Raw genomic sequence first — 27,403 nt, forward strand, 5'->3', positions numbered from 1 at the left:
ATCTTAGTGCCTTTAATCTCCTGCTTGGATCCCAAGTCTCGATTAGGAACACTGCAAGGTTGCCCTGGCGTTCACGGATTGAACGGTCTAAGAGGGCACCACAACAGCCTTTAATGGCTAGAGAATTGACCGCTTTTCGAACAATCGAATAGAAGCCACTGCGGCCCTCCTTCAGTATGAATTGTAAAATAGAAAAGCAGACGCTCGGCCTCGAATTCGATAATAGTAGCCCAAACAACTCAGACCCTCCTGAGACCTCCATGGAGAGTTCTAGATGATCTAGTTCCACAACGATGTGTTGTGCCTGGCATTCCAGAAGGCATTCAAAGGCGTCGGGATAGTTCAAGGATATGGTAAGCTCGAGTAGGGAGCGTATAACGAAGCGAAACTCTAGCGGAAAGGAGTCGTGAATACGCGCCCTATGTGCTCCAGAAATTCTTCTTCTACTAGAAGAAAGTGGTGAGGACACTGAGAGCGAAGCCCCAGCTAGGCTTGGTGATGCACTTTGGGTTAAACTTGGAGGGTTTGATAGGCCCAGTCCTCGTTCAGCTAAGCCACCTAGTGACCCGAACCTCTCTCCACTAGGTAGATTACGTCCCGCATCTTTGTATAGACTAAGATCCGAACGTAATGAGGATTCTGGTTCAGCCGAGTCGTTTGGATATCCAAATGTTTCCAAGTTTTCTTCGACGTTAAAGGGTGACCCCGATATTAAAGTGCTATCCTGGCTGATATTTTGCATCTGGTCTCCATGTGTAGGCGTAGTCCATGGAGATCCACTTAATACTCTAGGCTCTCGTTGAGTGAACCTGCCTGTGTATCCGTATTTCCTATTGTGTAAGAGAGCTTGCCAGCCGGGTTTATGAAAAGGGTCGGGTGAAGGTACATAGTGAGTTGACCAGGAGCTTCTCAGTAACCGTTTTAGAGTTATAGGATCTCGATGCTGAATGGCCGAATGCGCTGGTGACCATTCGTTGATATCCAAACTTGGCTTTATACCTTGTTCTAATAGAAATTCGACCATGTGGGCCTGCCCATGGTGAGCCGCAAAGTGAAGAGCCGTCCATTTGTTTCGATCTTTTCGATGTAATACTGATTTATCCCTCCCAATTAAATATGCCGCGGTTTTGATGTCTCCAGATTGAGCGGCAAGGTGCAAGGTTGTACGGCCATCTGGGAGAGTACGATTGGTTTCAGCCATCATTGCAATTTCATGCATTATTCCAGTCCAGTGGTTTTCTGCTGCAATGCTAAAAGCCGTAGCTCCGTCATGCGATACAACGTTAACATTTGCTCCAGCACTCAGGAGCGATATCACAGAATCTTTATCTCCAAGCTCTATCGCCTTATGTAGAGCTGACTGGCCGTCGTTTTACAGGGCATTGACTGGCACCCCAGCGCTTATGAGACTTTTAACCAGTCTAGGATGGTCATTATCCAGAGCAAGGTGAAGTGCTGTTTGCCCTCTATCAGTCTGCATGTTTGCATCCGTTTTCAGTAAGGCAAGCCGGATAACACATTCGCAAGCACCAACTATAGAGCAGACATGAAGCGGTGTCAACTTTGAGGGGATTCGAAAATGTCCGTAGGTGTACTGTGCAAAAGTGACCCAAAATTCAAAATTTCCACGATTTGGATCGAAGAATTTTGTGATAAGGGTTTCTAATAGACACTGGGGCTTGAAGCTGGAGTCGGAAATATGGTGAGACCAATTGCATGTAGCATAGCCAAGGAAAGGATGTTCAACGACAAGACCATCAAGAACAATATCAGTAATGTCCTGGGAAAGTGATAGAGCACCAAAATCCTTAAAGTTAAGATAAGTGAGGCATGAGATTGCAATTTCGGCAGTTGTATCTGTATCGCAGATATAAAAAGGATTTGACTCTCCGGACTCCAAAGAAGGGGATATTAAAAATTCTCGAACAGAGTGGTGGGCTAGCATGATGTGACCAGTAGCCTTTGAGCGCCGTATAAGGTTGCTGCAAATTTCAAAAATATCGTCCTCACTGCGAAGCTTGTTCTCCTTGAGTTGTTGTAGGCTTACCTGGCCGGCCTCTATGGCAACCGCTTCTATTAGCTCAGCGGAATGTAGACCGTGCTCAGAAAATAGAATAAATTGTAATATTTTGATGGCTAGCCGTTTGTCTTCATCCGATAACTTGGATAGAATGTTTTCGTATGTGCGTCCTAACCCTCGCGGTAATGATTTAAGAGCAGATTTTGATATTGCTGTCCGTATCCGCGATAAAGAGTCTAGTTGATAAGCCGCCCATAGAAACCTATGTAGTCAAGTTAATGTTAGAAGTAATATAAAATACAGAGCCCCACCATAATGGCACGACTTACATTCCATCAGCACCTTTCACTAATCCTTCAATTATTTCCTCTATGTCTGGGACGTCATGCCACCGGAAGTTTGAGACGCGAGATCGGACATATCGTTCAATATCATTGTGGATACGGTCGCAGCTCAAGCTTATGTGACGAAAGTTTGACAATGAATGAATAAGAGTAGCATCACTTCGACTTGAGATTAAAACCCTGAAAGTCTCAGAAGCGAGAGGGATGTCTTGAATGATGCGCAGTAAGACACCAAATTGCGCGAATTCATCAATCCCATCGATTACCAGGAAAACAGTGGAAAAGTGGCTTCCTACGGTACTCAAGATTTTTTTTATCTGCTCTAGGGAGGGGTATCTGTGCCGTGCTTTGAGACGGCTTAGTTCCTCGAATATATCTATCAAGGAAGATCCTGGCTTAGCCTGTCGGAGGATTTGGGAAACAAGTCTGCCAAGCACCTTTCCAACGGAGTCCTGGCGTGTATATGGAGACCCGCAATAGTGGTAAGCAACATTAAACTCATTCTTATTCTCTGAGAGTTCCTGAAGGTAATCAATAGCCATAGACCTACTAGGATGTTAGCAATCTGCCTGTTTGGATACTATGAGGGCATTTGATAACCAAAACTTGCATGAGAACTGTTTTCCCAGAACCAGCTATAATGGCCTAGTATTAGCTTTCTCCAAATAACTAATCGGTGCGATAGAAGTATATACCTATTCCATCAAGACAGAAATAGGAGAAGTCTCCTGATATCCAACCGGTGAATTCAGGGCTGCTAAGGAACCAAGTTCCTGATTCTGGGTGCCTTGATTCTAAAGCGTCACTGTGAGCTGCTACTGTGGCATCCCCCAGCCACTCAAAGATCTCGTCCTTCATTTTGCCTATGATTTAGGTAAGAATTTCTCCGTAACAGTCAATTTGGAGGGGAGGGTGAAGTATTACTTTGTATTTCGGCTTCATGCTTCTCTTCAAGACGCTTCTGTGCAGACCCGATCACCTCCAATTGGTCCTTCATAAGGGAGATAACTAGGTTGGATTCCTCTTCGTGCGCACTAATGCATATTACCAACTGCCAGCATTTATTTAGGTATAGTAAGGAGTCCATACCAGCTATTTATCTGAAAAACCAGTATAAAAAAAGACCGATAACGCTCAATTTTTGCAGTGAGCCTGACAGCTTCACCTAGAAATGTATCTCGGCGGAGAGCTAATTGGAATGAAGGTGTTTTGGATACCTTTTCAACTAGCTTCTTAACGTCTTCCAATATAGCATTGCAATCCTTAAGAGCAGTTTGAATATGTTTGACTAGAGCCGTTGGCATTTGCACTCCACTCTGACCTTCTGGTACGACCCTGGAGCTGGAGGGAGCATTGCTCGACGCTTGATCATGTTGAAAATGTGACTGCACGCCGACTAAAAGGCCGGAGAAGATCGAAACTTCACTAAGAAGTGAATCTAGTTCTTTCTCCGAATTGGCGAATCTGTCTGAGAGCTGGAAGCCTTTTGAGATAATGACGCCTGCCAGCGTTATCAGTCCAGCAATACTGGCGGTAATGGATAACGGATCCATTTTCTGAGGTTACTGTTAGTCTATTACCTATGCGGAAGTTGAATACCTAGTTATCCTCTAGCCGGTGTAAGGAGTATATATGTAGACAGCCTGACGCTGCTGGCTAGATGGAGAGAATGAAAGTCTCTTCAAGGGAATGGATCGTAGATCGGGGCGGGCTGGGTAAATGCGAGGCACCTGGGAGCCTTGCAGCAGCTTGCATTTGCTCCGCCCTGCCTCGTATCTTGCATGGGGCTAGTTCAGGAGACCCATGCCGTACCCTTGCAAGCTACTTATCAATAATCGCATAGTAAATACTATATTGACAGAGGCCTGTTAGTTGGACGTATGAGTTGTTTAAACAACCATTCAGTGCTGGAATAAAGTTTAAGGTTACTTCGTCCGCCACGACTGGTGGCAATGTGCCACAGCCTTTATAAACCAGGCTGTGCTCAGGGTCAAAAGAATATTACGGCGATATATTGGTATATTTCATACTAGATGCAAAAATCAGGCTCAAAGCATATACTTGACAATATAGATCGGAATAGCAAACCAATGAGAGCGCATCCTAGCTTAGAGCGGAGAGCTGCGCAGAGAGGCTTCCCTTGTCGTACTTGGCGTATTTCCCTCTTCCCTTGTCGATCTCATGGTATCTATCCCAGAACCTCGCGTACAGAGGCTCAATGACAGCCTGTACCTCACGCGAAAGAGACGTGCGAACTGGCTTTTCCATGTTTAGTGACTTGTGCTTCGCAATCAGTTCATCAAATGAAGAATTGAAAGCCTTGAATTTATCTTTAATCACATCCCTGTCTTTAGATGATAGTGATTTCACAATAGCAGCGGAATCAACAGGCCCGCCTGAGGTAGGTCGGGCGCCGCCTCTGCTTGTATATTGTACGTCTAACAGATGTGAGGACGGGTCGCGCCATGCATCGAGGTATATCGATACACCCTTCTTGCGCCACACTTCAAGTCTGCTGGCGTTTTCTGGCGTTGAAAGACAATTTAATAGTTCTGGGGTACTGCGTATGACCCTGTCGACTATGTGGACATTATTGGCGATGAAGGCGCCTAGGGTGGCTTTGCTTTTGTGTACTGCTCTCGCGCGAGCTTCAAGGGAAGATAAGAGTGCATCGATCATGTCGAGTATGAAATGGGATAGTAGGGTAGAGCTATCTGGTCCCACGTCAAGGGGTGCAGCGTTGGAGGCTGCAGAGGGTTTCCAGTTGCCATCTCCTAGTGATGTGAGAATAGAAGCGAGAGGCTTTGAGTAAGCAGTTAGTGTGGATAGGGAGCTCATCACTTCGTTTACCAGGGGAACTGGAGAGCCGTCCTGGGGTAGCGTAGTAAGGGATGCTGATCGGCGTTTAGTTTCTTCAAGTAGTTCTGTCAAAGATGACTTGGCTGTTTCTCTGATGGGCCGTAGAGCTTCAAAGAATAGATTTTTAAGGTCACCTGTTTTCGAATCTAGGCGGTATGATAGTGAGGTGACGATATCGATTATTTCAAAGGCAAGGAAACAATCGTTGATCAGATTCGATTTGATGTACATGTTCAGCTCACGCATGGTTTTGGAGAATTCTGCTAGGGCAGGTCGACATGTTGCCTGAAGAGCCTTCCCTTGTTGATCTGGAGGGAAAATCTTGACAATGTTTTCATACTCCGCAAGGAACATTCCTTCTATGACATTTGAGTATACACCGATTCCGTTGGTGCCTTGTTTATAAGGCCCATCGACTGGCCTGCGTTTTGCGGTGTTGATCGACGCGGTAGCTAGGTTTTGTAAGCTGTTCGTCAGGTAAGGGCCGCGGACTTCAGCGTAAATAGAGATTGCAGGGTTTTCTATGTGACCCTGCTGGGGCATATGTTTGGAAGCAGCAGTAATTGCACCGGCGACAGGAGTGAGTTCAGAAAAAGCATCTGGCGACAGTAAAGGAAAGGATAGTTCTAAAGGGACAATTAGCTTAGAAAAGCCACGCGGGTTTATCTCTCATAGATGGAGGTAGCTCACGTTTAGTAAGGTAATGGAGTGGTTCGATAGTATTAGCTTCCGTGCTTAGGGTCGAGTGGAATAGATCCTGTAGCTTACTACTGCCTGAGCTGAGCAGTGAGCTAAATTCGGAGACAGCCTTTTGGTTTGATCGAAGTTTCGTAGCGTTCAGGTCCGTGAGTGCGAGGTCGATACGTTTCAATGCCCCAATGAATTGAGGTAAGCCCGCGTTTTGAGGTCTGCAGGGAATCACAGTTTAGCTCAAACAGGCTACAACAAATTGTCCTTGACAAGTAAAATACGCACCCAGCCCGTATTATGCTCTCTTCCTGGCCCTTTACGTCTAACGGACGGCGCATCCGCTCGATAGCATCGTTCACTCTGTCGATGTTTGTGCTGGTGGCCTGGAGAGCCTGTGTGTTACCGTATATGGGACCGATCGCGTTCTTGACCACCTTTCCGCTAGCCTCTAGCCGAGATAAAGAGCCTTGAATCCGTTTGGTGAGGGTGTTGAGCTTTTCGAGGTCCGCATAAAGCACTTCTACTTCAGCGCTCTCCTCAGCGTAGATGGCGTTTCTTGGAGCGCCCATTGCGCCGGTATATCTGAAGAGAGTCAGTCATTGGCGGCTATGCAGCGATATTTAGGGCAAATGGCAATACCAAACTCCCGCTCCTCAGTTCATCGGTGGTAGCACAAGAGTGTCCTTTTCACATAGGGGTAACGGCTGTTCCAACGGCCCGGAGGTGGGGAGTAACGATGACCTTCCCGCGATATTTCACAACTGGAACCAGCAAATTCTCCTTGTTAGAGTCTTTCGTAGTAAGAGACGATGGTTAGAAGTCAAATCTGCGTCAAAAGATGGAAACACATAAGCGTTGGTGCGGACAAGGCAGTTTGATAAACGGATGATATCATGGCGGTTTTCCTTTTGCTAAGATTAGGCACCAATGCTTAAATTAGCCAATAATATATGTTATAAGGATTAACTGACCAATTGCATCCATATATAGTCACTGTTGAATTAGTCAGATCAAGTTAGTGTTTTATTGGCCAATTTTCCGGTTCAGCACGGAATAATACTATTCATACTATTAACCACGTGATATAAAGTTGATCTGTTGCGGTAGAGTTAGCAACAGAAGCGACGGTGAGGTGATAGTTGAAGTGCGAAATGACCGGTATAACAGCAATATTATGGGAGGGAATAAAAATGTACAGGCTTAATGAACTGAGGAAAGGATGTCAAACCTATGTAGTATCGTTGAGCTACTACTTACTCCGTAAGTTATCTGTAGAAACAAGGAACCCCCCTGGTTTGTTATGCAATTATCCGGGTGCAGTTTAAAAGGGAACTATCTACCAGGCAAATGCGATGGGATAACTATGTACCAGACCACCATAGAATAACCACTAAGAACGCAGTATAGAGCCATGACGGGGCGTCTATACAAGCCGTGATAAGCGCCGGGGTGGCTTTATGCCGGAATATCTAAGCGCCGATAGAAACTCAATTGCTGCCGCGGGCAAAGGTTGGTTGGAAACGGCAAACCTCAAGGGCAACGGCGTTTTCTCTACAGCAGCGACATGGCAGCCGCTTCAGAGTAGCCCTTGATTGCTATCGGCCACTGATTTTGCTGTTATGGTTGTCGCTAGGTTCCTACAGGCGAGATGGCGACAGGCGCTGAAGGGAGCGCTGTTTGTGTCCGGCAGCGCATCTATTGCGCTGTTGGGGAAGCAGAGTGTTCGGTGTGATGCAGGACGCAGTACGGCGGCGTGGAATGCGAAGAAGGCGCCCCAGACTCCGGAGGAGTCCGCACTGGATAAGTTGATCAAATCGGGGGTCAAATCAGCGGAGAAGGAGAAGACGGACGATGCTGATGCCAGTGGCGATCCTGAGCCCAAGTCTGCATGGGAGACAATGACGGACAAACTCGGGACGGCAGAGGGCTACTTTAGCTCTTCGGACTGGAGTGCGGACTGGTCGGCCGTCTTCAAGGACTACATCTCGCCTGGCTGGACTTTTTTCTCGCCTGATATCCTTCGAAACTTGCAACGTGAGCTCTCAATGGCTCCCGGATCTGTGGCAGACGACGTCTGGAAAGAAGCCTGTGACCCCAGCTTTAACCCTAGCATAGTTGAGGAAGCCAACGTCAGGATTGGGAATACACTGTGTCAGGAGGAAGAAGCCTTTCTCGCGGACCGTCGTCAGGTGGTTGCAAGGAATCTCGCATCTTATCTGGGGCTGCCGGAAGGTGAAGTGCATCCTGATGACGTGCCTGTGATTGCCATGTGTGCGTCTGGAGGAGGGCTGAGAGCTCTCATTGCTGGGACGGGATCGTACATGGCTGCTAAGGAGGCCGGACTCTGGGACTGCTTGACGTATACTGCTGGCGTGAGTGGCTCATGCTGGCTGCAAACTCTCTTTAATTCATCTATCGGAGGTCAGGACTTTGGCAAGATGATTGACCATCTGAAGGCAAGGCTTCACACACATATTGCCTTCCCTCCTGAAGCACTTGATATCTTGACTACTCCGCCTACAAACAAGTACCTCCTACGTGGTGTGATTGAGAAGCTTAAGGGAGACCCTAAAGCTGACTTTGGTCTCGTTGATGTTTACGGTATCTTGCTCGCGGCTAGACTCATGGTCCCGCAGGATACCGCTGCTTTGACGGACAGTGACCTGCAGCTTTCCAATCAACGCGCAGTGGTTAAAGGAGGAGTAAACCCTATGCCGATTTACACAGCTGTTCGACACGAAATACCAAAGCCGTCTCAGACAGATGTTTCTGAAGACGAGCTTGAAGAAATATCCAAACGTGAGAGCTGGTTCCAGTGGTTTGAGTTTACACCTTACGAGCTTTTCTGTGAAGAGTTTGCAGCAGGTATCCCTACATGGGCCGTGGGCCGAAACTTCAAGGATGGGAAGGGTGTTGCCGCAGCTCATGGCTACGCCGTTCCTGAACTACGGGTTCCCGCTCTCATGGGAGTTTGGGGAAGTGCTTTTTGTGCCACCCTTGCTCACTACTATAGGGAGGTCCGACCTGCGTTCTTGGGTCTCGCTGGGTTCAGCAGTATTGATGCCCTAATCGAAGGTAAAAGTGAGGACCTTACTCGTGTCCACCCAATTAATCCTGCTACCGTACCAAACTTCGTCTTGGGACTGGAGAGTAAACTGCCTGATTCTTGCCCCGAGTCTGTCTTCCAGGACTCCCACTTACGACTCATGGATGCGGGCATGAGTAATAATCTGCCCATCTATCCACTACTTCGACCAGGACGTAATGTCGATCTCATCGTTGCCTTTGATGTTTCAGCTGACAGCAAAGAAGCTAACTGGCTCTCCGTTGTTGATGGTTATGCCCATCAGCGAGGTATCAAGGGGTGGCCAATTGGCGCAGGATGGCCAAAATCAAACTCATCCCCCGAGGAAACAGCAGACATCATGGCTGAGGAAGCCAAACTAACAAAGGAAGAGGCAGATAAGAAAGTTGCTGCTGCGCAAGAAGCAAGCAAAGCACGCACTCCTGACTCCCGTGGAAACGACCCCGACCTGACCTTCTGCAACATCTGGCTCGGCACTACAGAAGAGAGAATATCGTCTGCTGAACCGCCACCATCCAAGCGCCTGTTCCATGAATCGGGAGTAAATGAGAAGGATTCCGAATTCCATCTCACGCAACCTCACGCTGGTATTGCAGTTGCTTATTTCCCCCTTCTGCCGAACCCTGCGTGCCTGGCTCTTCCTGATCCCAACAAAGACGAACCTGACGCTGAGCGCAAGATCCTCGATCCATTGGAGGAGGATTATTTAAGTACTTGGAACTTTATATATACTGCCGAACAGATTGATTCCGCCGTTCATCTTGCCAAATGCAACTTTTCCGAGGGTGAAGACCAGTTGAAAAGAGTCGTCAGGGGGATCTACGAGCGGAAGAAGAGGGAGCGGCTTCAGCGTGAGATGGATGCGGCCAGAATAAGCGCGAGCTATATGTCATAGATGCTTGCCAGATAGGTGTATATAGAGCAACATAGAGTTACATAGCATTTGATTCCTATATTCCCCCTTCTACATAGAGCAAGAGAACCTGGGGCCGATAGAGCATCACGTGACCAATTCAATTGGCCAATTTCTTTCGTTCGTTTGAATAGATGAAGAAATCAGAGAAAGCGAAGAGCAAAGAATGTCGACCAGAACAGTGGCCATAGACGGGCTATGGCTCTGCTTTCGACCTTCGCTAGGCCGTTGGCTGTCTGAGTCACCGAGACAGCGTTTTCCGGCTGACAATGCTGCTCCGTCGCCGCGCAGAACTTTCCACAGCTCCCCTAGATGCGCATTTTCCACGACATTCAACCTGCGGAGTGTTGCTGAACCGGCCAATTCCTCCTCATCAGGAGAATATACCGGAGAAGCCAGCCAGGGCCAAAAACATGTTAGCTCCAAGTTGAATTCAGCGACCACCCTTCATAGATCACTCCGGCCAAGAGAACAGAAGACAGTCCGGAAGCTCCTGCGGCAGAGCAAAATACCGTCGGACCTTAGCCAAAAGACAGAAGCCAACTTGGAAAATATATTGCAGAATGCGGTTGATAAACTACCTAATCATAATGCTGCCTTGGAGGTTGTTACGGAACTTGTACGGAGGAGACATGTTCGCCCGCAGACCCGCCACTATCGCGCCATGATACTTGCAAATACTCAGTGCATCAGAGGGTCAGCTAAACAGGTAGAGGCGCTGTTAAATGACATGCAGGAGAATGGAATAGTGGTGGATTCGGGAACTTTGCATGCTGCGTTAAAGGTCGGTTTATTATTTGGCTCTGCCTGCCGGTTAGAATAACCTGCTTACAACCCGATGTTTTCTGTTAGGCACTAGCGATACACCCTGATTACCTGCTTCGTTCCGAAATCATACATAAACTTCGAGAGAGATGGTTATCACTTAGCCCAACAGGCTGGCATAATATCGTTGCGGGATATATTCGAGAAGGACAGTTTGAAATGGCGCTGGAGACTTTGGAGCATATGAAGCTGCAGCATGTGCCTGTTCAGGGATGGCTTCACTCGCTTCTTATCTACAACCTTGCGGAATACGGGGAATTCGACGAGATACTACACCTACTACGATCCAGGGTTGAAGCTGGGTTGGTTCTGTCACCGAATTTATGGCACCGTTTACTGGATATCTCGAGTGCTGCAATGCATCCGGAATTAACCCAATATATTTGGGAACAACAGGTTGAGCTGGGCCATTTGAATCCGCCGTACGGTATCTGTGACAATGTGCTCGCTATCAGCGCACGAACGGGCAACTCTAGGCTGGCAGCCTCCGTATTTAAAGTACTTGGAAACCGCAATGGTGTTCTGACCTTGAACGATTACGAGTCTCTTGTCGACACCTACGTCGAGGCTAATGATATTGAATCGGCAATTCGCATTCTTTGCAGCATGGATAGCAGCAGTATCGGCGTCAAGACCGGTTCTACACGGTCTCTCCTGTCCCATCTCATAATGGCCAAATCGAAGCCGACAGAGATCTGGAACACATTCAAGCGTCTAAAAAAAGAAGAAGATCTAGTATTTCCCTTGCCCCTTCTTAATGTTGCGCTAGAACTGTGTGCACATCTTGGTAAGGCAAAGACTGCATGGGACTTATACCGGGAGCTTCATACACTGTGTTCCTCTGCTGTGGAGACGTCAACCTTCAACATCCTGTTCAAGGCATGTCGCGGGTCCAACGATGCTGATCTAGCCGGCTACTTCGTGCAGGAAATGATCCAGATGAAGATACTCCCTGACCGGAAAACTTATGAAAACCTAGTCCTGCTTTGTGTTGAGCTCTCTCGTTTTGAAACGGCACATAAATATCTCCTTGAGATGTCTGGCTCTGGATTCGAGTTGTCAAGACCAGCAAAGGAGGATATCCGTGCCAAATGTGACGGACAGGAGGATCCACATGCCTTCAAACTTATACATGACTCTGCTGTCCGCAAGCCAGCCTCCCGAGGCATTATCAGACCCCATCGGGTACGGCGGTCATTCTCTATCCCGTCTGCAGGAAAAGGGATATTGGAAATAAGGGATGGAACAGATCAATAGGAACGTGAGGACTAAGTACGGCCTCATTGTGTATATCAATGTCCAATATCCAATGTATAATAGCAAACTATCAACTGGTTTCCATCATCTCATTGGCGTAGTATACCAATATATACTCCTGACAAGGGGAAGCCACAGGCCAAGCATTGTGCCAAGTCCAGCGAGAAATGCAAGTGACATCATCCCGCATCCTTCTTCCTTGCTTGAACATCTTTAAGCTAGAGAAGACGGCGATGGACGCGCGCGTTAGGCCACAAGTCGAATCGTAAGACATACAATGGTGAGTGGTGTTCAATTTGTGTCTAGGTCGGCAACATACCCTCTAACATCTCACGATAGGCATCCTTTCTACGGCGAATCGTGGCAGGTCCACGAAATCAGCATCCTGAAGCAAGTCTTGATTTGTGCTATGTTACTGATGATAGTAAGTATACCACTTATTACAGTTATATCAAGGTCAATGGACTCTGTATACCGATGGACACAGATAGACTAACTTATACCGCGCAGTAATAGCAACATCTGGCCCGTCGTCGACATACCCTAAACGCGCGTACCGGAACCCTACAGAGGATCTAGTCAGTTTCCTCGACTCAAAACATGGAGAGGATTGGTCAATATTTGAGTTCCGAGCTGAAGGAACTGGGTATCCTGATGACGAGGTATACGGGCGCGTCCACCATTTCCCATGGCCTGACCACCACCCACCCCCATTCGCCCTGATACCATCGCTCATGGCCAGCATGCGGAATTGGATAAATGGTGAGGGAAAGAGTAGGAGAGTTGCTGTGGTACACTGCAAAGCAGGAAAGGGTAGAAGTGGAACTGTTGCCTGCAGCTACCTTATCAGTGAGCAGAGCTGGAGTGCAGAAGATGCAATGAAACAGTTCACGGAGCGCAGAATGAGAGCTGGATTCGGCGCTGGCGTGAGTATACCGAGTCAAGTCCGATGGGTAAACTATGTTGAACGATGGAAGAACGTATTTAACAAGATATACGTCGAACGGCCTGTTGAGATTCTTGAGATTCATATCTGGGGCCTAAGGAAGGGGCTCAAGATCGATGTGGAAGGATATGTGGATGAAGGCCGAAAAATAAAACGCTTCCACAGGTTTGGTAAAGATGAGTTCTTTTATCAGAATGGTGGTGCAGCCTTGAAAGATGCCTCTTCTTCTTCTGCTTCTTCTGGGGAGGAGGAGAAAGAAAAAGGAACGGGCAAGCAAGGTGGTTCGTCTTCAAGCAAATCGTCTACTCCAGACAAACCTGCCCCGGACATTACAGAGCCGGAGCCCGTGACGGAGGCAGCGTGGTCAGCTCTCGCCTCTTCTCCGACTGATTCAACAGACAATGTTGTCCTCCGGCCCAAAAAGCCAGTTGTCGTTCCAACTTCAGATGTGAACATCGACTTCGAGCGACGGGCCGTGGTATCATACACAGATTGGTCTATGATTACCTCTGTCGGCCATGTCTGGTTCAACGCATATTTCGAAGGTGGCTATGATCACGACTCCGGGGTATTTGAAATTGACTGGGACGCTATGGATGGTATCAAGGGGACCTCAAGGAAAGGGATCAGATCCCTTGAGCGTCTCAAGGTCGTCTGGAGGTACTATAAACCTGCCGAGGAAGAGCCTTCGGAGGGCAAAGAACCTGAAGCTGGGGTTCCGGGCGCTCCTCCGCCTGGAAAGGTCATATCTGAGCCTGGCCCTGGAGAAGAAGTATCCGAAGGCCATGCTGCAGATTGGCGAGGACAAGATGATGATGTTGAGGGAGAAGAAGACAGAGAATTGCTAGAACCAAGGCGTGAGCAGGGAGAAAATGAGAAAAAAGAGAATGATTCCACTGCTGCTCCGTCTACGGTGAAGGAATAAACCAGATTCAGGGATAATTGTGGTATATATAGGGGCAATTGGGTATGTCATTGACACGGGGATGATTTCGGTTACTAATATTATATAATAACAGAAACTGGTAAAGGTCGGTATGTATATAGATAGCGAGAATGGATACAAGTATATTAAGAGGGACTTCTTAGCGTTAACCTGCTCCAGCGAGTGGTATTTATATTTATATCGTTTTCTAAACGCAGCAGTAATCCCGAGTTATAGATTCCGACCTATGGTATGCATCCTATTCTAAGCCGTATAACTCCCGCTAGCCTTGATCTCAGGTGTTCGTTGGTTGGTAGGTAACCGTAGAAGTTGGTATTGATAGTCATTGCTTGTAATTCGATATGAGAAAGGTACGTCGGTGGTTGCTTTGCTGGCGTGGGCGTGCGTATGCGTTATTGCATTATGATATTGAAAGGATAATTTGAAAATTGCGGTATCCCAGCAGCCATCCTATCTTCCCCTGCCACGTCCTCTGCCTCCGCGGCCGCCTCGTCCTCCCCGGTCACCTCGCCCTGAATCCCTGTGCTGTCTATCACCACCACGACTACGTCCTGACTGCTGGTTCTGTTGTTGATCTCTGGCTAAATCAACCACTTCTTCTGGGACTCGGAGGTACTTTATCTGTAATAAGTGAAATACCAACAGTCAGTCACAGGGTTCACAATTGTAGATTTGGCGCTTGATATAGACATACATTATTTCCCCGGACGTAAACCTCTGGTAGTCTAAAGAAACGGTCGCCCTCAGGACTTGTCTGCACCACTTCCTTCAGTGTCAGGTTCATCCAGTTGTCGCAGTTCACGAGGTGACCATTCAACGTTTCTCCATTCTTCAGCTCCACCAGCATTGGATGGCCTTGCGCCGCATTCAAAAGGCCGAGCGGTAGCTATACAAAAGCCGAATCAGTAGTGTAAAGCCAACGCATATATAGTAACAGTTCACGCAAGACTTACCATTGTAAAGACGGTGTATTAATGGGAGTGAGGGTATGGGGTAGAGGGGATTGGGAGACAGCTCCTTCTGTACAAGAACCGTTCGCTGTGACTTTAGGGCCGGTAACCAAGTAAACCGCAAGCCTGCCTAAAGAGCCAAGGCAAATATTAGCTGTAAACAGGGTCACTATCCCCTTTGCGTCTTGTGCCTCTTTACTATCATCATCAACTCTATCAAATGAAACCAAAAAGCCGCGATTCAAGATAGAGTCACGTGAAACAAGCTGCTTGCCCTAGTTTCGCTTACGTAAACACTAAGAATAAAAAGAAAAAATTTCGAAGTTTTTGTCGCTTTTTTCTTTTCTCAACTTCAACTTCACGAACTGAACAGTTTACGAACCAGCCTTGCTGCCGTCGAATTGGCCTCATAGCCTGTTCACTCGTGCTGTGATGTTGCGTTCTGCAGACATATCCTTAGTCAATGGAGTAGTCCGCAGTCTGCTACCATGAAAAGATGAGACTCTACTTGATCCGGCATGCTGAGAGCGAACACAACGTCGCCCAAGTCTAGTACGAAGAAGACATAGTTTTGTTTCCTATCTATGGGCTCAATGCTTACCTTCATTCTCGTTGCAGCGCGGGCGTCACGGACTCGGCGTTGACGAACCATGGGATGCTTCAGACCGAGAAGCTAGCCGGCTACCTTCGTCGGCAGGGTGTGCAGTTCACTCGCATCTTCTGTTCTCCCTTGCAACGCGCTCGGGTTACAGCTGATGCACTGAAAGACATTTACCGTGATGCTGTGGGAAAGCCAGTCGTCGTACCCTGTCTTCGCGAGAAGGATTACGGGTCTCTCGAAGGCAAGTCGTGGGTGTCAACCAACGTCAATGCCATCGAGAAGCAAGCCGGGTTTGTTCCTGCAGAGTCGTATGACGAATTATCCTTGAGAGCGAGGGAGTTTGTCAATGACTTTCTGTTGCCCGTTCTATGCGATAGCCGTGGCCATGATACTGTCGCTGTCGTGTCCCACGGAGTTTTCTTGTCTGTCATCTGGCGGACGCTGAAGCAAATGCGTGTCCCGCAGTTGCCTTCCAGCTCTCATGCCATTGTGGACCACTCTTCTGTCATGTGGTCAAATACAGGCTATCTGGAACTTGATCTAAGCATGACGTCGGCTACTGATGAGGACCAGGCGGTCTTACCGCCCAGCCTGACCATCCGCGTCATGGCTATCAACAGTTGTCAACATCTAGCTAACTTGAAGCGCACCAGGGGCATCAGCAGCTCCAAACATGACCCAAAACAACGGAGGATGGAATCCTTCTTCCGCCGTCGACCATGAAGCATTAGTTTTCCCAAAGGTATGCCATTCCCAGTTATGTTTACCCAGCACATCACTACATGATGAATACAATACACAGACCTGATCCGAACATTTAATGTGGATACAGCATTGTTGCCTTCCTTCTGATATCATTTCCCCTCACCGTGATTATTATCTTAAGACTACTGCCTCGCTCGATAGCTGACCGCTTTAATCTTAGGGAATTATGTTAAGAACTCAAAAATTCACTGCATTAGTTAGTCCAGTCAATAATAGATGCCTATGTCTTGATCTTATTCCTATCGTGCACTAGTACTAGTAACCCTTTAAATGCTGACTATGAGTCCTATCATAGCTACTAGGTATATATCAACTCAGGCATACCTCGCGGTTATTGTGCATTATCCCAGCATGTACAACGTAGACAGCACTATAGCATGGCTTTATCAAAGAAAGGACCGTCAGAGAATGATTCGACATTATTGATAGGGCTTCCGGAACGCACCCCCACCCCCTCCCCCCGCATATCAAATATACCACCATGAATCAACTCTACAATTCAGTGGAAAAAAGGGCAGCCGCGTGTTGCTCAGATGACACTCAGAGCCCTTCATCGTGGCGCGAGACATACCTCGTACCATTATCCAGGATCTTGGCAATAAATACCTGGATAAAATCCCAAAAATCACCAGAGATATCCCAGGAAACATCCTTGTTCTCGAGGTTATGGCGAAACAAACGCATTTTTGGCGCTGGTCGGTTATATCGACAGCGAAGTCGTCAAAATGCAATTAGGAGAGGAGATAGTAATTAGCGGAGCTAGGGAAACAGAAAACGCAGATAAGAGCTTTGTCAAACAGCCAGATGGCTGCTTTATGCTAAGACACCACAATTGGCCAATTTTAGCCATCGAGGCTGGGCTGTCAGAGACAGAAGCCAGATTAACCATCGATGCAAGACGGTGGTTAGAAACAAAATGGTCCGAGACAGAAACTGTTATTACGATAAAAGTCGGCCGGAATCTCCCACATATATCTTTTAAGAGGTGGCAGCACTCCAAACCGCAAAGAGTTACACGGTCAACACGACAACAAGCAAAAGTGGTAGAGCAAGTTGAAATCCATTACAACCACCCTATCGCTGAGGCCACAGGTGGAATGGTCATACCTTTTAAGGCTATCTCAGGTCGTGGGCCGCAAAATTCCAAAGAGCATGACATTATTATTAGCAAGACTATCTTTGAAGAGGTAGCTAGGAGAGTGTAGGTGGCCCAGAAATTCTTGTGATGTAATAGGAGGATAATATCCTATCCTACCAAATCCCAATATAGATCAATATACAAATTACTAATGCCTATATATCTTTTCTACTTCACTAGAGCCCAGTCCTTCAATTGAATAGGAAGACAAAGAAACAATGGCGTTAAAGTCAGCTATTGGTCAGCGTCATTGTTGGTAGCAAAACGGTGTCTGTTACTCTTAATTAGCTCCACCCCAAAGGCAGTTTGTATAACTACTCCGTACTCCGTATAATATTCCTCCTCCACTTCTCCTCATCAAGTTGGTTATATGCTAGAAACAATCCTTTGGAAGAATCAGCGGACCGCTACTTGATCAGCTATGAACGAACTTCCGACTTTCTCACAGCAGATGTCCCTGACACTTACTTCCCTCCCCGTCGAGATTCAAGAGACAATCCTCTCCCAGCTTGACAGCTTTCGCACTCTGTAATGCATGACCACGACATGCAGAGCATTCAGAGACCTTGTCTTATACCATCCGCAGGGGATTACTGACCAGATTTTAAAATCGAGTATTCCTGATGAAGTGTTCCCTGAAGCAATTACTTTCTTTAAAGCCTCGAAACCATCCACTACGAGTGTTGGCATCGTCCAGGAGCTTCTTGGTGATTACTTTACATCACCGGGGAAAAGAAGGAGCCACGGCCAAATATCTCACTGAGCGACGCAACAGCGTTAGAAAAGTATCATCGGCTTATCCGAAAGTTTACCCGGGACTTCATTTCTAGTTCGCTGTCTAAACATCCCATCACCGGAGCTGAGGTAAAACCTCCATGGATGGTTACCAAAGGAGAACAGTACCGTATTCAACGGGCACTGTACAGATTCGAGCTTTACTGGAAACTATTTAAGAGAGTAGAGAAAAAAGATCGATCTCGAAGATACTTCGAGCTAGTTATTCCCCTGCAAGATCATTCCAAGCTTTACTTTGACCACTTTCCCCCATGGGAGAACGAGCAAATTATCTGTATCCAGGATTTTCTGCTGAGGATAGTCGACGGGCGTAAGTCCCTGAACCAATACTAACCACTAATGGCCACTTAAGGTGTCCTGGGCTTACTTTTCGTCCAGCGTTTAATGAAGTTGCTGCACACGACGTGGAATGGGGCGAAGGGGGTATCTATTACAATGAAGGATTCAGAGCTTTGGAGATCAACACGTTCAGATGCAACTATGTATGTCCCAAGCACCATTTTGTTGGCTCCCAGACCCTAACACATATCCACTAGCTATCGCTTGGTTTGAAGTTTATTCTTCGTCTCGGTGAGAAAGGGGTTTAAACGTCGTCGAGAAATTTTGAATTCCCAGTACGATTGACCGGGCACTTAAGCAATATAAGTCGCCGTACATAGACCGGGTTCCCCTATCGAAGTATAGCAGAGAGCGACTGAGCCGTGACATCCAAAAACTCACTGTACGAGATAGTCGAGGTCCACCTGAAGTGTGGTGGGTCACTCATCTAGAAATGGCCAGCTATGATTTTGTGATGGCTCCTGATCATCTCCCTCTCCGTGAAAGGGGGTACGTCATGTGGGATTATGAGAGGCTTTCGAAATGGGGCTTGCTCAAAACTCCATGGCAACGGCAGCCAGTTGAGCCACCAGAAGTTGCGCGGGACATGAGAGAGAAGGTACTTCAATCCCATCGACGGAGGACGGAGATCTGGCTAATAGGTGGACGAGGATGGTGGAGCGAAGAGGATGAGAGTAAGGTCGTAAATCCCTGGCGCCCTCGATGATTTTATCATACCTTACCCTTCAGATAGCTAATGTGTAGAGTGCGCGGATTCTATACTATGATCAGCAGTGACCTGAAAAGAGGGAGAATTCCCGTTTTTATCTTATACCCGGCCCCCACTCCTCTAATTTCTACGAAGCAATGGTTTATGGAGTAACTACTAAATCTGTATTAATTTAAGCTTAAAGCCCCGTACCCGCTAGTTAGCCCACCCTTAACTCTATTTCAGAATGTTATTATATATAGTGTTCCCCAAAAGTTAAGCATATCTCTTCCTTCTGCATTTCGTTGTGTGTTTATTCAGACTGCCTTGGTGAGAGAATACCCGCCTATAACGACCCTTGCAATAATATAAAAGACCACACAGCCGACCATCATCAACCCAGCGAACACCTGTAGCCCCCAAAATGCTCCATTCTGCTGATTCAAGATTGCTCCGGCAATAGGGTTACCAGTGAGGGTTGCAACACTGACGCAAGTAAATAACACGCCCTGACGAACTCCGATCTTGCTCACATCAGGGGATACTTGGCTGAGGAGGGCGGGTACCATTCCTACAAAGGCACCGGAGAAGAACCCGTATAGGATGCAGAAGACGATATATATTGCTGCAGAACCAGGGTTCACAAGTGTTCCTGGCAGCCAAAGGGCTAGGATAGTGACTGCAGATAGGCCACATGTGCTGACCATTACGTTGAACCTGCCCCATTTATCACCGAGATAGCCTGGTAGTATACGGCCGGGAAGACTAGTTGGGAGTTAGCATTAGGTGCGGAGATATGAGAAGTAGAAGATAGCTGACCTTGCAGCGTTGAGGATGGTAAGCATATATCCGGCTAGGTCGGGGTCTACTCCACCTGTCTGAGCCTCGAGAATGACATAGTTTATTGGCACAAAAGTAGCAAAGAATCCAAGACAGGAGCCAACTGTGAGCAAGGCAAAGGGAAGCTCCGAGAATGGACTGAGGTAATCCTGGAACTTTACTGGTCGAAGCACAGGAGCCACTCTAGACCGGATAGTTAAGCCAGCTATAACTAGTAGCACAAATACTAGGAATCCGATGACTCTGAGAGTCCATCCGAATCCGATACTGGGTAGCAATCGGGATAAAATGATGGGGAATATGGCTCCACCAAACGAAGAGCCACTGGAAACGATGCCAAATGCTAGAGCTCGCCGTTTATCAAACCATGTTGCTGTTGATGCGATTGAGGAGTAAAACGTAAGACTTGCGCCAAGAGAGCCACAGATACCCTGTGCAAGTATGAATTGGTAATACTGGCTTGAAATAGAGGTCATCATTAATCCGAGGACCTGCAGCACTGTGCCGACGAGGAGGAGATGTTTTGGTCCATGGTTGTCAAATATCTAACTCAGCGTTAGAATAGGAGTTTCAAGCCAAGTATTGGGGAAAAGGGAAGCACGCAACTCTTCCGATAACGAGGCCGGCGGCAAAGAGCACGAACGGCTGTAGAGATAAAATCCAGGAGATACTGGAGGTAGAGTAGGAGTGTAGCTGGTGAGACTGATAGTACTCCTGGAACACCCCGATGGCTACATATTCGTTATGTTAAAGTTGATACTATTCTATATAGCATAGTCGGTAGGGAGGTTGCTCACCATTGACCCAGCCAAAACCACAGAGATTGACGCACCAGGCGCCCACAACGACCGTCCAGGCGCGAAGTCCTTGGTCGGTATCCCCTGCAGCTTCGAGTTGTACTTCTGCCCCATCTGCTACAATGGCTGGGGGAACTTCCGGATTTGACTTGGCTGTCGGTTCACCCATATTGGTTTTTTGGCTGCAGATGATCCGATAACCGGTTATTTATTCAATAAATTGATACTGGATAACTGAATCTGTTAATCTTGGTAGTAGGGGGATACTGCAGCGTTTTTCTTAACAGCATGGAATAGAATGGCCCTCTTTGACTTATTAATAGGTGGTCGTCAATGCTTTATTCTAGGCCAAAAACATGTTGCTGTATCCCCCTACAATCGAGATTAAAAGATTCAGTTATCCAGTATTCCTCCTCAGCCCAGCCGGGGAAGAGGGAAAGTTGACAGGGAAAAGGCAGCCATTGGCAGCAAGCAGCACGATCCCTTGCTGGATGCCATAGCCTACTGAGTAAGCTATCCTGGTTTGCTGTCGATTCTCTTCTTCTTTTGGGTTCCTATCTCGGTCGAGTCATGTAGGGTGCGCAAATAAGACGGTCCTGAAAGGCTATGATGATGATCTTCGGGGCAATGCAGGTGAGGGATAACCAGCTCAACAAACGAAGCTAGCTAATCGAAAAATAAAGGCTGCATGCTCCCCTTCCCACTCATTTCTGTAGCCACTCGTTAATGCTATTTTCCTTGATCATAGTAAGGTAGATAGATACTAGGTATGTTCGTATGATGATGAGGCTGATGAGGCTTGATGTGTTGGTGTCAAGAAGCGGCTTTGCCGAATTGCCGAGAAGTTTATTTTGCGGATTCATGGTCGAACTGTGCCTACCACGGTCAATCACACCAGTAGGTGATAATGCAGCAGATTTCGAAGGGCTACGGCCACGCTGCTTAACGATCAGAAATACGGCCGACGATGTCGTCCATAGTTATGGGCCACACTGGTAGTTATCCGAGTCTCCTCGCGTTGGCTGGACTTTGCCTGTACCGCCAGCCAGGTAAACAGAGGGTCTATCGGGGCGCAGGCATGGGGTATTCCAGCAAGCTATGCAGAATATATGTCCTATATAACCCCATTGCAGAAGAAGACAAACACATACGGTCACAGGAAGTGGAAAACAGAGCTTCCCGTCCGCTCAGCTGTACTTAAGCCACTTGCCGGTCGGTTAGTAGTTGGGTGGGTGACCACCAGCGAATCCCGACTATCGTATGTATTTTTTGCTGTTTTTTGATATTTTTCCGCTGGGCCGGACTAACCACATGGGAGTTTCCCCTTTTGTAGACCTTTGATTCCTTTGATTCTCCTCGACTCGTTCTTCTCCTGTTTAAAAGGCCTATAAAACTAACCCTGTGCTTACGGTCTCTACCCACCTAAAATCCCTGCTGTTATTTATACCTTTTATACCTCTGTCCCAATGTCTCCGAGTCAAAAAGAGTCTTTCCCTTTGCCATTCGCCTCCTCGTTGGGTGTTCTCTATCGGTACTTGACTCTCCTAGTCATCAAATTGCTTAAGCATATTTGACCTCGCCACAGGAATGTTCTCATGTTGACTGACAGACTATGTGTGTCTAAATGTCGCCCTAATTAAGCTGCCACAAACCGCTCCGCTCACTAGCCTCAAACTTACCGGAGGTTGGGTGGTCTCTCTGGAATTATTCTGGCGTACGGAAAGTGAACCTACTCCATTTTGGCTCACATTTGAGTACTCTGAGATTGAGCCAAGTATTATAGCTCCAGACGGCAGATACTACTATATAGGCGACCCAGACTGCGTGTCAATCGATTAAGGCCGAGATTAGGGCCTTTTTGATCCATTATCTGATAAGAAGTATCATCAGATGAAGAATATATGCGTGTCTTAATTGCCAGTCCCGAAAGAGAAGAGCTTATTAAGTGGCTTAACGACTTTATGCCGCAGCACATATGGCGTAGCGAACTGGATATTGCATTATTTGACTCCCTTATATAGTCAATATCCAGGTTAATAGTGCAAATGCCAAAACTTCGAGTATTAAATATGTGCTTCGGTCGCATTCGTTCAATTGTGTCAGAAGTACCTACTGTACCTCATTCTGCTGTTGCTAACTAAGCAGCGTTGCTTTTTAGTTTAACAAATTGATAACTTGTGTTGGGTGACTATCAATATAGGCCCAGGTGAGCGGTCAAATCCAGGCATGCCTAACACCAACACCAAGCAAGCCGAAGAGAACAGAGAATGAGAGCAGGGTATTCGGCGATAGAAGGTATGGCTGGGTCGCGATTTACCTCACTGGTCTCCATTCTTGGAGATGCAGAACCTATGGCGAGAGCTCGTCGGAGAGGATGGTATCGCGCGCGTGGAGGTGAATTATTAACCATATCATTATTTACTCAGTCATTATGGAGTAAATATATTGCATGTCTAATGTGGTTGACCAGACCCTGCTTAGCAGTAGTCTTGTCAAACTGAAGGGTACTATTATTCAAGTATATAAGGGTATCTAAAAGAGGATAAGATATATATCCTATAATTATTCTGTAGAAATCATGACGGTAACCGGTGTATCAATATGTATGACTTTCTGTTTGTTGTTGATGCTCAAAGTTGATGCTTGACGTTGAAAAAAGCTCAGGAGAGGATGAGGTCAGCAAGCCAGGGCGGTGAAGGCGGCAGAAAGTTGACAGCTTGCAAGAAGACAAGAAAGACAACAACTTCAGGCGACGTCGCTTTTTGTCTACTATTACACTAGCGGTCGGAGAGATCAGGCACCCTGATTGTTTTTATATAGCTGATATATAACCGCCTAATACCCGTGTCGCGTAGCCTTGAAACACTCGCCTTTGGTCTCCTCTGCCCTGTGCACATCATAGCTCAACATGGTAAGTCTTTAAGCACCCTGTGATATATAATTCCCAGCTAACCAGCGTTTTTGTAGAACTCTCTATTTAACGCCGCGCTGAAACAGTCAGCGGCGGTCCGCCGTGACCTTGACACCTTTGCAGAGTCTCCAACCAGCGGGCCTGCTGCTCTACAAGGTACTATCTCACGACCCGGAAATACTAGATACTGGTGAAAGGAATCATGGACTAACCTCATACAATGGTATAACAGGACAGATCTCTGCATCCCTCACATCTTTTTCACGAACGATAGATGATTACTCCTCACTCTCGAAAAAGGAGCTCATACCTGCCAAACAAGAGAAAGCGTTCGAGCGAGTAAAGAACTTTAGAACCGAGTTGGCGGACTACAGGTTACAATTCGATAGGTTGCGTAAAGAGAGGGAAGAAGCTGTGCGTATAACCTTTGATGGATGGTTGAGATGCTCCGAAGCTGATTTGGAAAACAGCAAGTTACTGCAAACAGAAATGAACTACTAGGCCGCAGACCTCACAACGCAGCCACACCAGAGAACCCATATGCCCAACCGAACCTATCTGCCCAACATTCAGCGTTCGCGAGCCCCCATCGCCAGCAAGCCCATACAAGCGGCGGACTCAGCTTTGGCGCATCACCGTCAGATTACAACCGAGAGACACATGCGCTGCGGGAACAATCGTTTTTTGCCAATACGAACAACCAAATAGATGAATTCCTCGATAGGGGCAGAGCTGTCCTGGCTGATCTTGGCCAGCAGCGTGAAATGCTAAAGGGTACTCAAAGGAGACTATACAGTGTCGCGAACACGCTAGGTGTAAGCGGAGATACGATACGGATGATCGAGAGGAGAGCCAAGCAAGATAAATGGATATTCTGGGCCGGACTCGTGATATTTATTTTGTTCTGCTGGGCAGTGCTTCATTTCCTTCGCTGAGAGTAAAGGTTACTGGCCTTGGAATCTTCAAATCCATCGGCGCCATCGAGCTGTTGGACGGGGAGAAAGTGATTGGTTAAGTATAGCGTTTGGTTGATGGCTGTCTCGATATACTTCACCACTGACTTATATTGGCTTTAACCAGCTAAGCCCCGAACCTAGCACCTGCTCCCGGAAGCCAAAAGCAACTTCTAATGGTCCATTTTATGGACTAACAATGCCTTCTGCTGTGCATCGTCATTCTAAACACGATCTATAATTGATGACACCTCGAAACCGACAGCAAACGAGGCTTGAAGCATTTAATTGGTGATGGTCAAATACCACTCGAGTAACATGACAAAGGTTATTATATTGTTACGAGAAGGCTATTGCATAACAAGGGAAATACTACTACTTCCTGTATATATCAACGTATAAGACTGTTTAAACATTGCATCCTCTCTCTTTCATGATAGCTAGAATACACCGTATATATGGCAGCTTCCTTTGAGGTATATTCAGGGATGTATCGCAAAAAAAAGGGGGTCGAATCCTTCCCGCTCCATCACTTTGTTTCGATCTTCTTGGTTACCCATGTCGAAGCACTTCCAAGCCAAATATCAAAGACGAAACAGCGCTGCGTAGGCTGTCTGGTGGCCATCTTTAGGCCAATCATTGATGGAGCGACTTTGCTGCTGGGCGTCTGTCCCGTTCATGACGCTTAAATCCTCGTATCAGCTGGGGCTATGCTGGCTTCCCGCCAATCAGCCAAAAGACCCTATGTTCAAGGGTCGACGTCTTGCAGAATAAACATAAATACGATGTTCAGCCACGTCTTCGTGGAACGTATCTGAAGGCGAAGATAGAGAGATATTTTTATAAAGACTTATAGGTACTCCGCGTTCGACTTCAGTATCAAAGCTGGGTTGAAGCGAAGCCGTGGGCCAAGTGAAATGATTACCGATGCGCCATCAGCTCGAATGTGTTTTATATACCGATGATCCGCCAGATGAGACCGGGACGTGAGCCATGGCTGTCGATTTTTCTATATATGCTATGCATCTTGCTGCTGGCCGGGTGTAGCAGAGCAGCACCAACCTCGACCTTGCCAGCGGCCAGAGTCGAGTTAGAGCCTCGTGGAATCTTTGGTCCTAATGAGACGGCAGCAGAGGATGATTCTGTCCTCTGCGTCTTCCCGATAAGCGGGCAATATGGCTTTCTATCTCGCCTGTTATACTACGGCTCGCTTGTCTTCGCCATCATCGGACGAACCCATAAATGGCTTGTTCTAGGAGCTTTGGCGTCTGCTCTGGCTTTTGCGGGCTCGACTTCTATCCATATGTTGACGCTGGTCACTTCCAAGGCGCCCGCGTTTGACCTGGACATTCTTGCTGCGTGGTCGATACTGACGACGGGATGTCTGGCTTTTGCAGCACTGATACACTGGTCTTCATCCGTCAGGAACTCGGACTCGAGGATTGTGTTGATTCTATGGGGTATGTTGGTCGGGATAGGCTGCGTGACGGGGAGGGCATTGCTGCTGGATGTTAATTCACAGGCTGAGCCGGCCTGTAGATCCGCGAACGGGACGCTTCTGATGGCGCAGTCTGAGCTAAATAGCGGCATGTTTAACTGCACATACAAGTGCTTTGGGGTCCGGACGCCGCTGAGAGACCCGTCTGAGATCACAGTGATGCCTGCCAGAGTGTTTGTCGGAACATACTCGACCTTGACGGTGGCATTGATGGGCCCCATCCTCGCTGCTGCACATAAGAGCATGTCGGTGAACTTCTCGCTGCACTCGCCTTCAGATCTATGTGCACACTGGGTGCTAGGATACCTAAACCATTCCTTGAACTCCCGGCTGTCACAGCATATCTACAACGCTGCCTGCTCGACCTGGTACGGCGGGTACATTCTGTTGCTGCGGTATGCGAGCACGGCCAAGTTCCAACCCAACAAACGCCGTCTTATAGCCATCTTGCTTATCTGTCCGCTGCTCGTCATCGACTTGCTTCTCGACATCCTAACGCCCGTTATTTTCATTGCAAACATCCTCATCAACGAGATCAATCTAATGATCAACGGCTTCCCCGTCGAAGAAGGCGTGCGTTCAATCGGCCAGTGGTCTCCCATGGTCTCCGCAGCACTGGTCATCCTCGCTGCCGTCATCAACCAACTCACCGAGCGCCATCGGATACTGAAAGAGCAGAAGAAGGCAGCCGAGTCATCCGATCCTCACTCTGGACTGCCCGTCTGGTCTTGCTCGCAGACATGTGAATCGCAGACCTCGGTTAGTCCTTTAGTCTATAATCACAGAAAGCGTCCTGGAGACGTTGATCGGAAGCCCGGACATCATAGCCATCATCACCATCAAGAGATCGGGGTTATAGAGCGAGAATTCAGCCGCCAGGAGACGCTGCACACGGAGCTCGAAGACTATCCCAAGCACTCCCCCAAGGCATATATACGGCCGTGACACTCCCCATTAAAGAAAATTACCCCAGATCGCCCTATGTAGTTAGTCTAGACCAGTAACTGAGTAATAACAGGCGCTCCAGGGCCAGCATCTCCCCTGCTGTCTGATGTTTGATCGCTGTCTCTCTTTGCTTTTCTTTCCTCGTCTTCGTCTTCGTCTATTTTCTTGATATCAAAATCAAAAATTATTTGCGAAACCGCCGGCCGAACCCGATCTCACGTGACTTCCCGCCCGAGAAAAAAACATCAACAACTTTTCGACTCCGACTCCAACTTCAAACTTCATCTTCACACGAGAC

The 27,403-nt window shown here is 47.4% G+C and overlaps 12 protein-coding genes and 1 non-coding gene across 13 annotated transcripts; 9 read left to right on the plus strand and 4 right to left on the minus strand.

Moving 5' to 3' along the window:
• Positions 1 to 42: 42 nt before the first annotated feature.
• Positions 43 to 3,917, minus strand: MGYG_08981 (hypothetical protein; the record flags this gene model as incomplete). Its single annotated transcript, XM_003174929.1, has 7 exons — positions 43 to 87; positions 257 to 1,360; positions 1,547 to 2,282; positions 2,350 to 2,656; positions 3,060 to 3,227; positions 3,289 to 3,415; positions 3,582 to 3,917. The coding sequence occupies 7 exons, from the start codon at positions 3,915 to 3,917 to the stop codon at positions 43 to 45; spliced, it is 2,823 nt and encodes a 940-aa protein (XP_003174977.1).
• A 550-nt stretch (positions 3,918 to 4,467) lies between these two features.
• MGYG_02509 (exocyst complex protein exo70) lies at positions 4,468 to 6,482 on the minus strand (the record flags this gene model as incomplete). Its single annotated transcript, XM_003174930.1, has 3 exons — positions 4,468 to 5,849; positions 5,914 to 6,131; positions 6,199 to 6,482. The coding sequence occupies 3 exons, from the start codon at positions 6,480 to 6,482 to the stop codon at positions 4,468 to 4,470; spliced, it is 1,884 nt and encodes a 627-aa protein (XP_003174978.1).
• Positions 6,483 to 7,532: 1,050 nt separating this feature from the next.
• On the plus strand, positions 7,533 to 9,893 carry MGYG_02510 (cytosolic phospholipase A2 delta; the record flags this gene model as incomplete). Its single annotated transcript, XM_003174931.1, has 1 exon — positions 7,533 to 9,893. One exon carries the CDS (start codon positions 7,533 to 7,535, stop codon positions 9,891 to 9,893), a length of 2,361 nt encoding a protein of 786 aa, XP_003174979.1.
• A 184-nt stretch (positions 9,894 to 10,077) lies between these two features.
• On the plus strand, positions 10,078 to 11,993 carry MGYG_08982 (hypothetical protein; the record flags this gene model as incomplete). Its single annotated transcript, XM_003174932.1, has 2 exons — positions 10,078 to 10,695; positions 10,764 to 11,993. 2 exons carry the CDS (start codon positions 10,078 to 10,080, stop codon positions 11,991 to 11,993), a joined length of 1,848 nt encoding a protein of 615 aa, XP_003174980.1.
• A 233-nt stretch (positions 11,994 to 12,226) lies between these two features.
• On the plus strand, positions 12,227 to 13,864 carry MGYG_08983 (hypothetical protein; the record flags this gene model as incomplete). Its single annotated transcript, XM_003174933.1, has 3 exons — positions 12,227 to 12,258; positions 12,300 to 12,417; positions 12,485 to 13,864. 3 exons carry the CDS (start codon positions 12,227 to 12,229, stop codon positions 13,862 to 13,864), a joined length of 1,530 nt encoding a protein of 509 aa, XP_003174981.1.
• Positions 13,865 to 14,335: 471 nt separating this feature from the next.
• MGYG_02512 (hypothetical protein) lies at positions 14,336 to 14,841 on the minus strand (the record flags this gene model as incomplete). Its single annotated transcript, XM_003174934.1, has 3 exons — positions 14,336 to 14,506; positions 14,580 to 14,771; positions 14,830 to 14,841. The coding sequence occupies 3 exons, from the start codon at positions 14,839 to 14,841 to the stop codon at positions 14,336 to 14,338; spliced, it is 375 nt and encodes a 124-aa protein (XP_003174982.1).
• Positions 14,842 to 15,331: 490 nt separating this feature from the next.
• On the plus strand, positions 15,332 to 16,159 carry MGYG_02513 (phosphoglycerate mutase; the record flags this gene model as incomplete). Its single annotated transcript, XM_003174935.1, has 2 exons — positions 15,332 to 15,387; positions 15,454 to 16,159. The coding sequence occupies 2 exons, from the start codon at positions 15,332 to 15,334 to the stop codon at positions 16,157 to 16,159; spliced, it is 762 nt and encodes a 253-aa protein (XP_003174983.1).
• Positions 16,160 to 16,926: 767 nt separating this feature from the next.
• On the plus strand, positions 16,927 to 17,538 carry MGYG_02514 (hypothetical protein; the record flags this gene model as incomplete). The annotated part of the gene is made up of 2 exons (XM_003174936.1): positions 16,927 to 17,402; positions 17,520 to 17,538. The coding sequence occupies 2 exons, from the start codon at positions 16,927 to 16,929 to the stop codon at positions 17,536 to 17,538; spliced, it is 495 nt and encodes a 164-aa protein (XP_003174984.1).
• A 336-nt stretch (positions 17,539 to 17,874) lies between these two features.
• MGYG_02515 (hypothetical protein) lies at positions 17,875 to 19,179 on the plus strand (the record flags this gene model as incomplete). Its single annotated transcript, XM_003174937.1, has 5 exons — positions 17,875 to 18,046; positions 18,115 to 18,444; positions 18,513 to 18,616; positions 18,671 to 18,704; positions 18,794 to 19,179. 5 exons carry the CDS (start codon positions 17,875 to 17,877, stop codon positions 19,177 to 19,179), a joined length of 1,026 nt encoding a protein of 341 aa, XP_003174985.1.
• A 299-nt stretch (positions 19,180 to 19,478) lies between these two features.
• On the minus strand, positions 19,479 to 20,967 carry MGYG_02516 (hypothetical protein; the record flags this gene model as incomplete). The annotated part of the gene is made up of 4 exons (XM_003174938.1): positions 19,479 to 19,926; positions 19,981 to 20,546; positions 20,608 to 20,732; positions 20,799 to 20,967. 4 exons carry the CDS (start codon positions 20,965 to 20,967, stop codon positions 19,479 to 19,481), a joined length of 1,308 nt encoding a protein of 435 aa, XP_003174986.1.
• Positions 20,968 to 21,947: 980 nt separating this feature from the next.
• On the plus strand, positions 21,948 to 22,063 carry MGYG_10006. Its single transcript, XR_001951126.1, has one exon. It is a non-coding gene; the product is annotated as a 5S ribosomal RNA (ribosomal RNA).
• Positions 22,064 to 23,706: 1,643 nt separating this feature from the next.
• Positions 23,707 to 24,644, plus strand: MGYG_02517 (transporter bos1; the record flags this gene model as incomplete). The annotated part of the gene is made up of 4 exons (XM_003174939.1): positions 23,707 to 23,709; positions 23,766 to 23,865; positions 23,942 to 24,123; positions 24,180 to 24,644. The coding sequence occupies 4 exons, from the start codon at positions 23,707 to 23,709 to the stop codon at positions 24,642 to 24,644; spliced, it is 750 nt and encodes a 249-aa protein (XP_003174987.1).
• A 945-nt stretch (positions 24,645 to 25,589) lies between these two features.
• On the plus strand, positions 25,590 to 27,105 carry MGYG_02518 (hypothetical protein; the record flags this gene model as incomplete). The annotated part of the gene is made up of 2 exons (XM_003174940.1): positions 25,590 to 25,648; positions 25,710 to 27,105. 2 exons carry the CDS (start codon positions 25,590 to 25,592, stop codon positions 27,103 to 27,105), a joined length of 1,455 nt encoding a protein of 484 aa, XP_003174988.1.
• Positions 27,106 to 27,403: the final 298 nt, after the last annotated feature.

The sequence above is a fragment of the Nannizzia gypsea genome, genomic scaffold, assembly GCF_000150975.2.
Source record: "Nannizzia gypsea CBS 118893 supercont1.2 genomic scaffold, whole genome shotgun sequence".
Lineage (NCBI taxonomy): Eukaryota > Fungi > Ascomycota > Eurotiomycetes > Onygenales > Arthrodermataceae > Nannizzia > Nannizzia gypsea.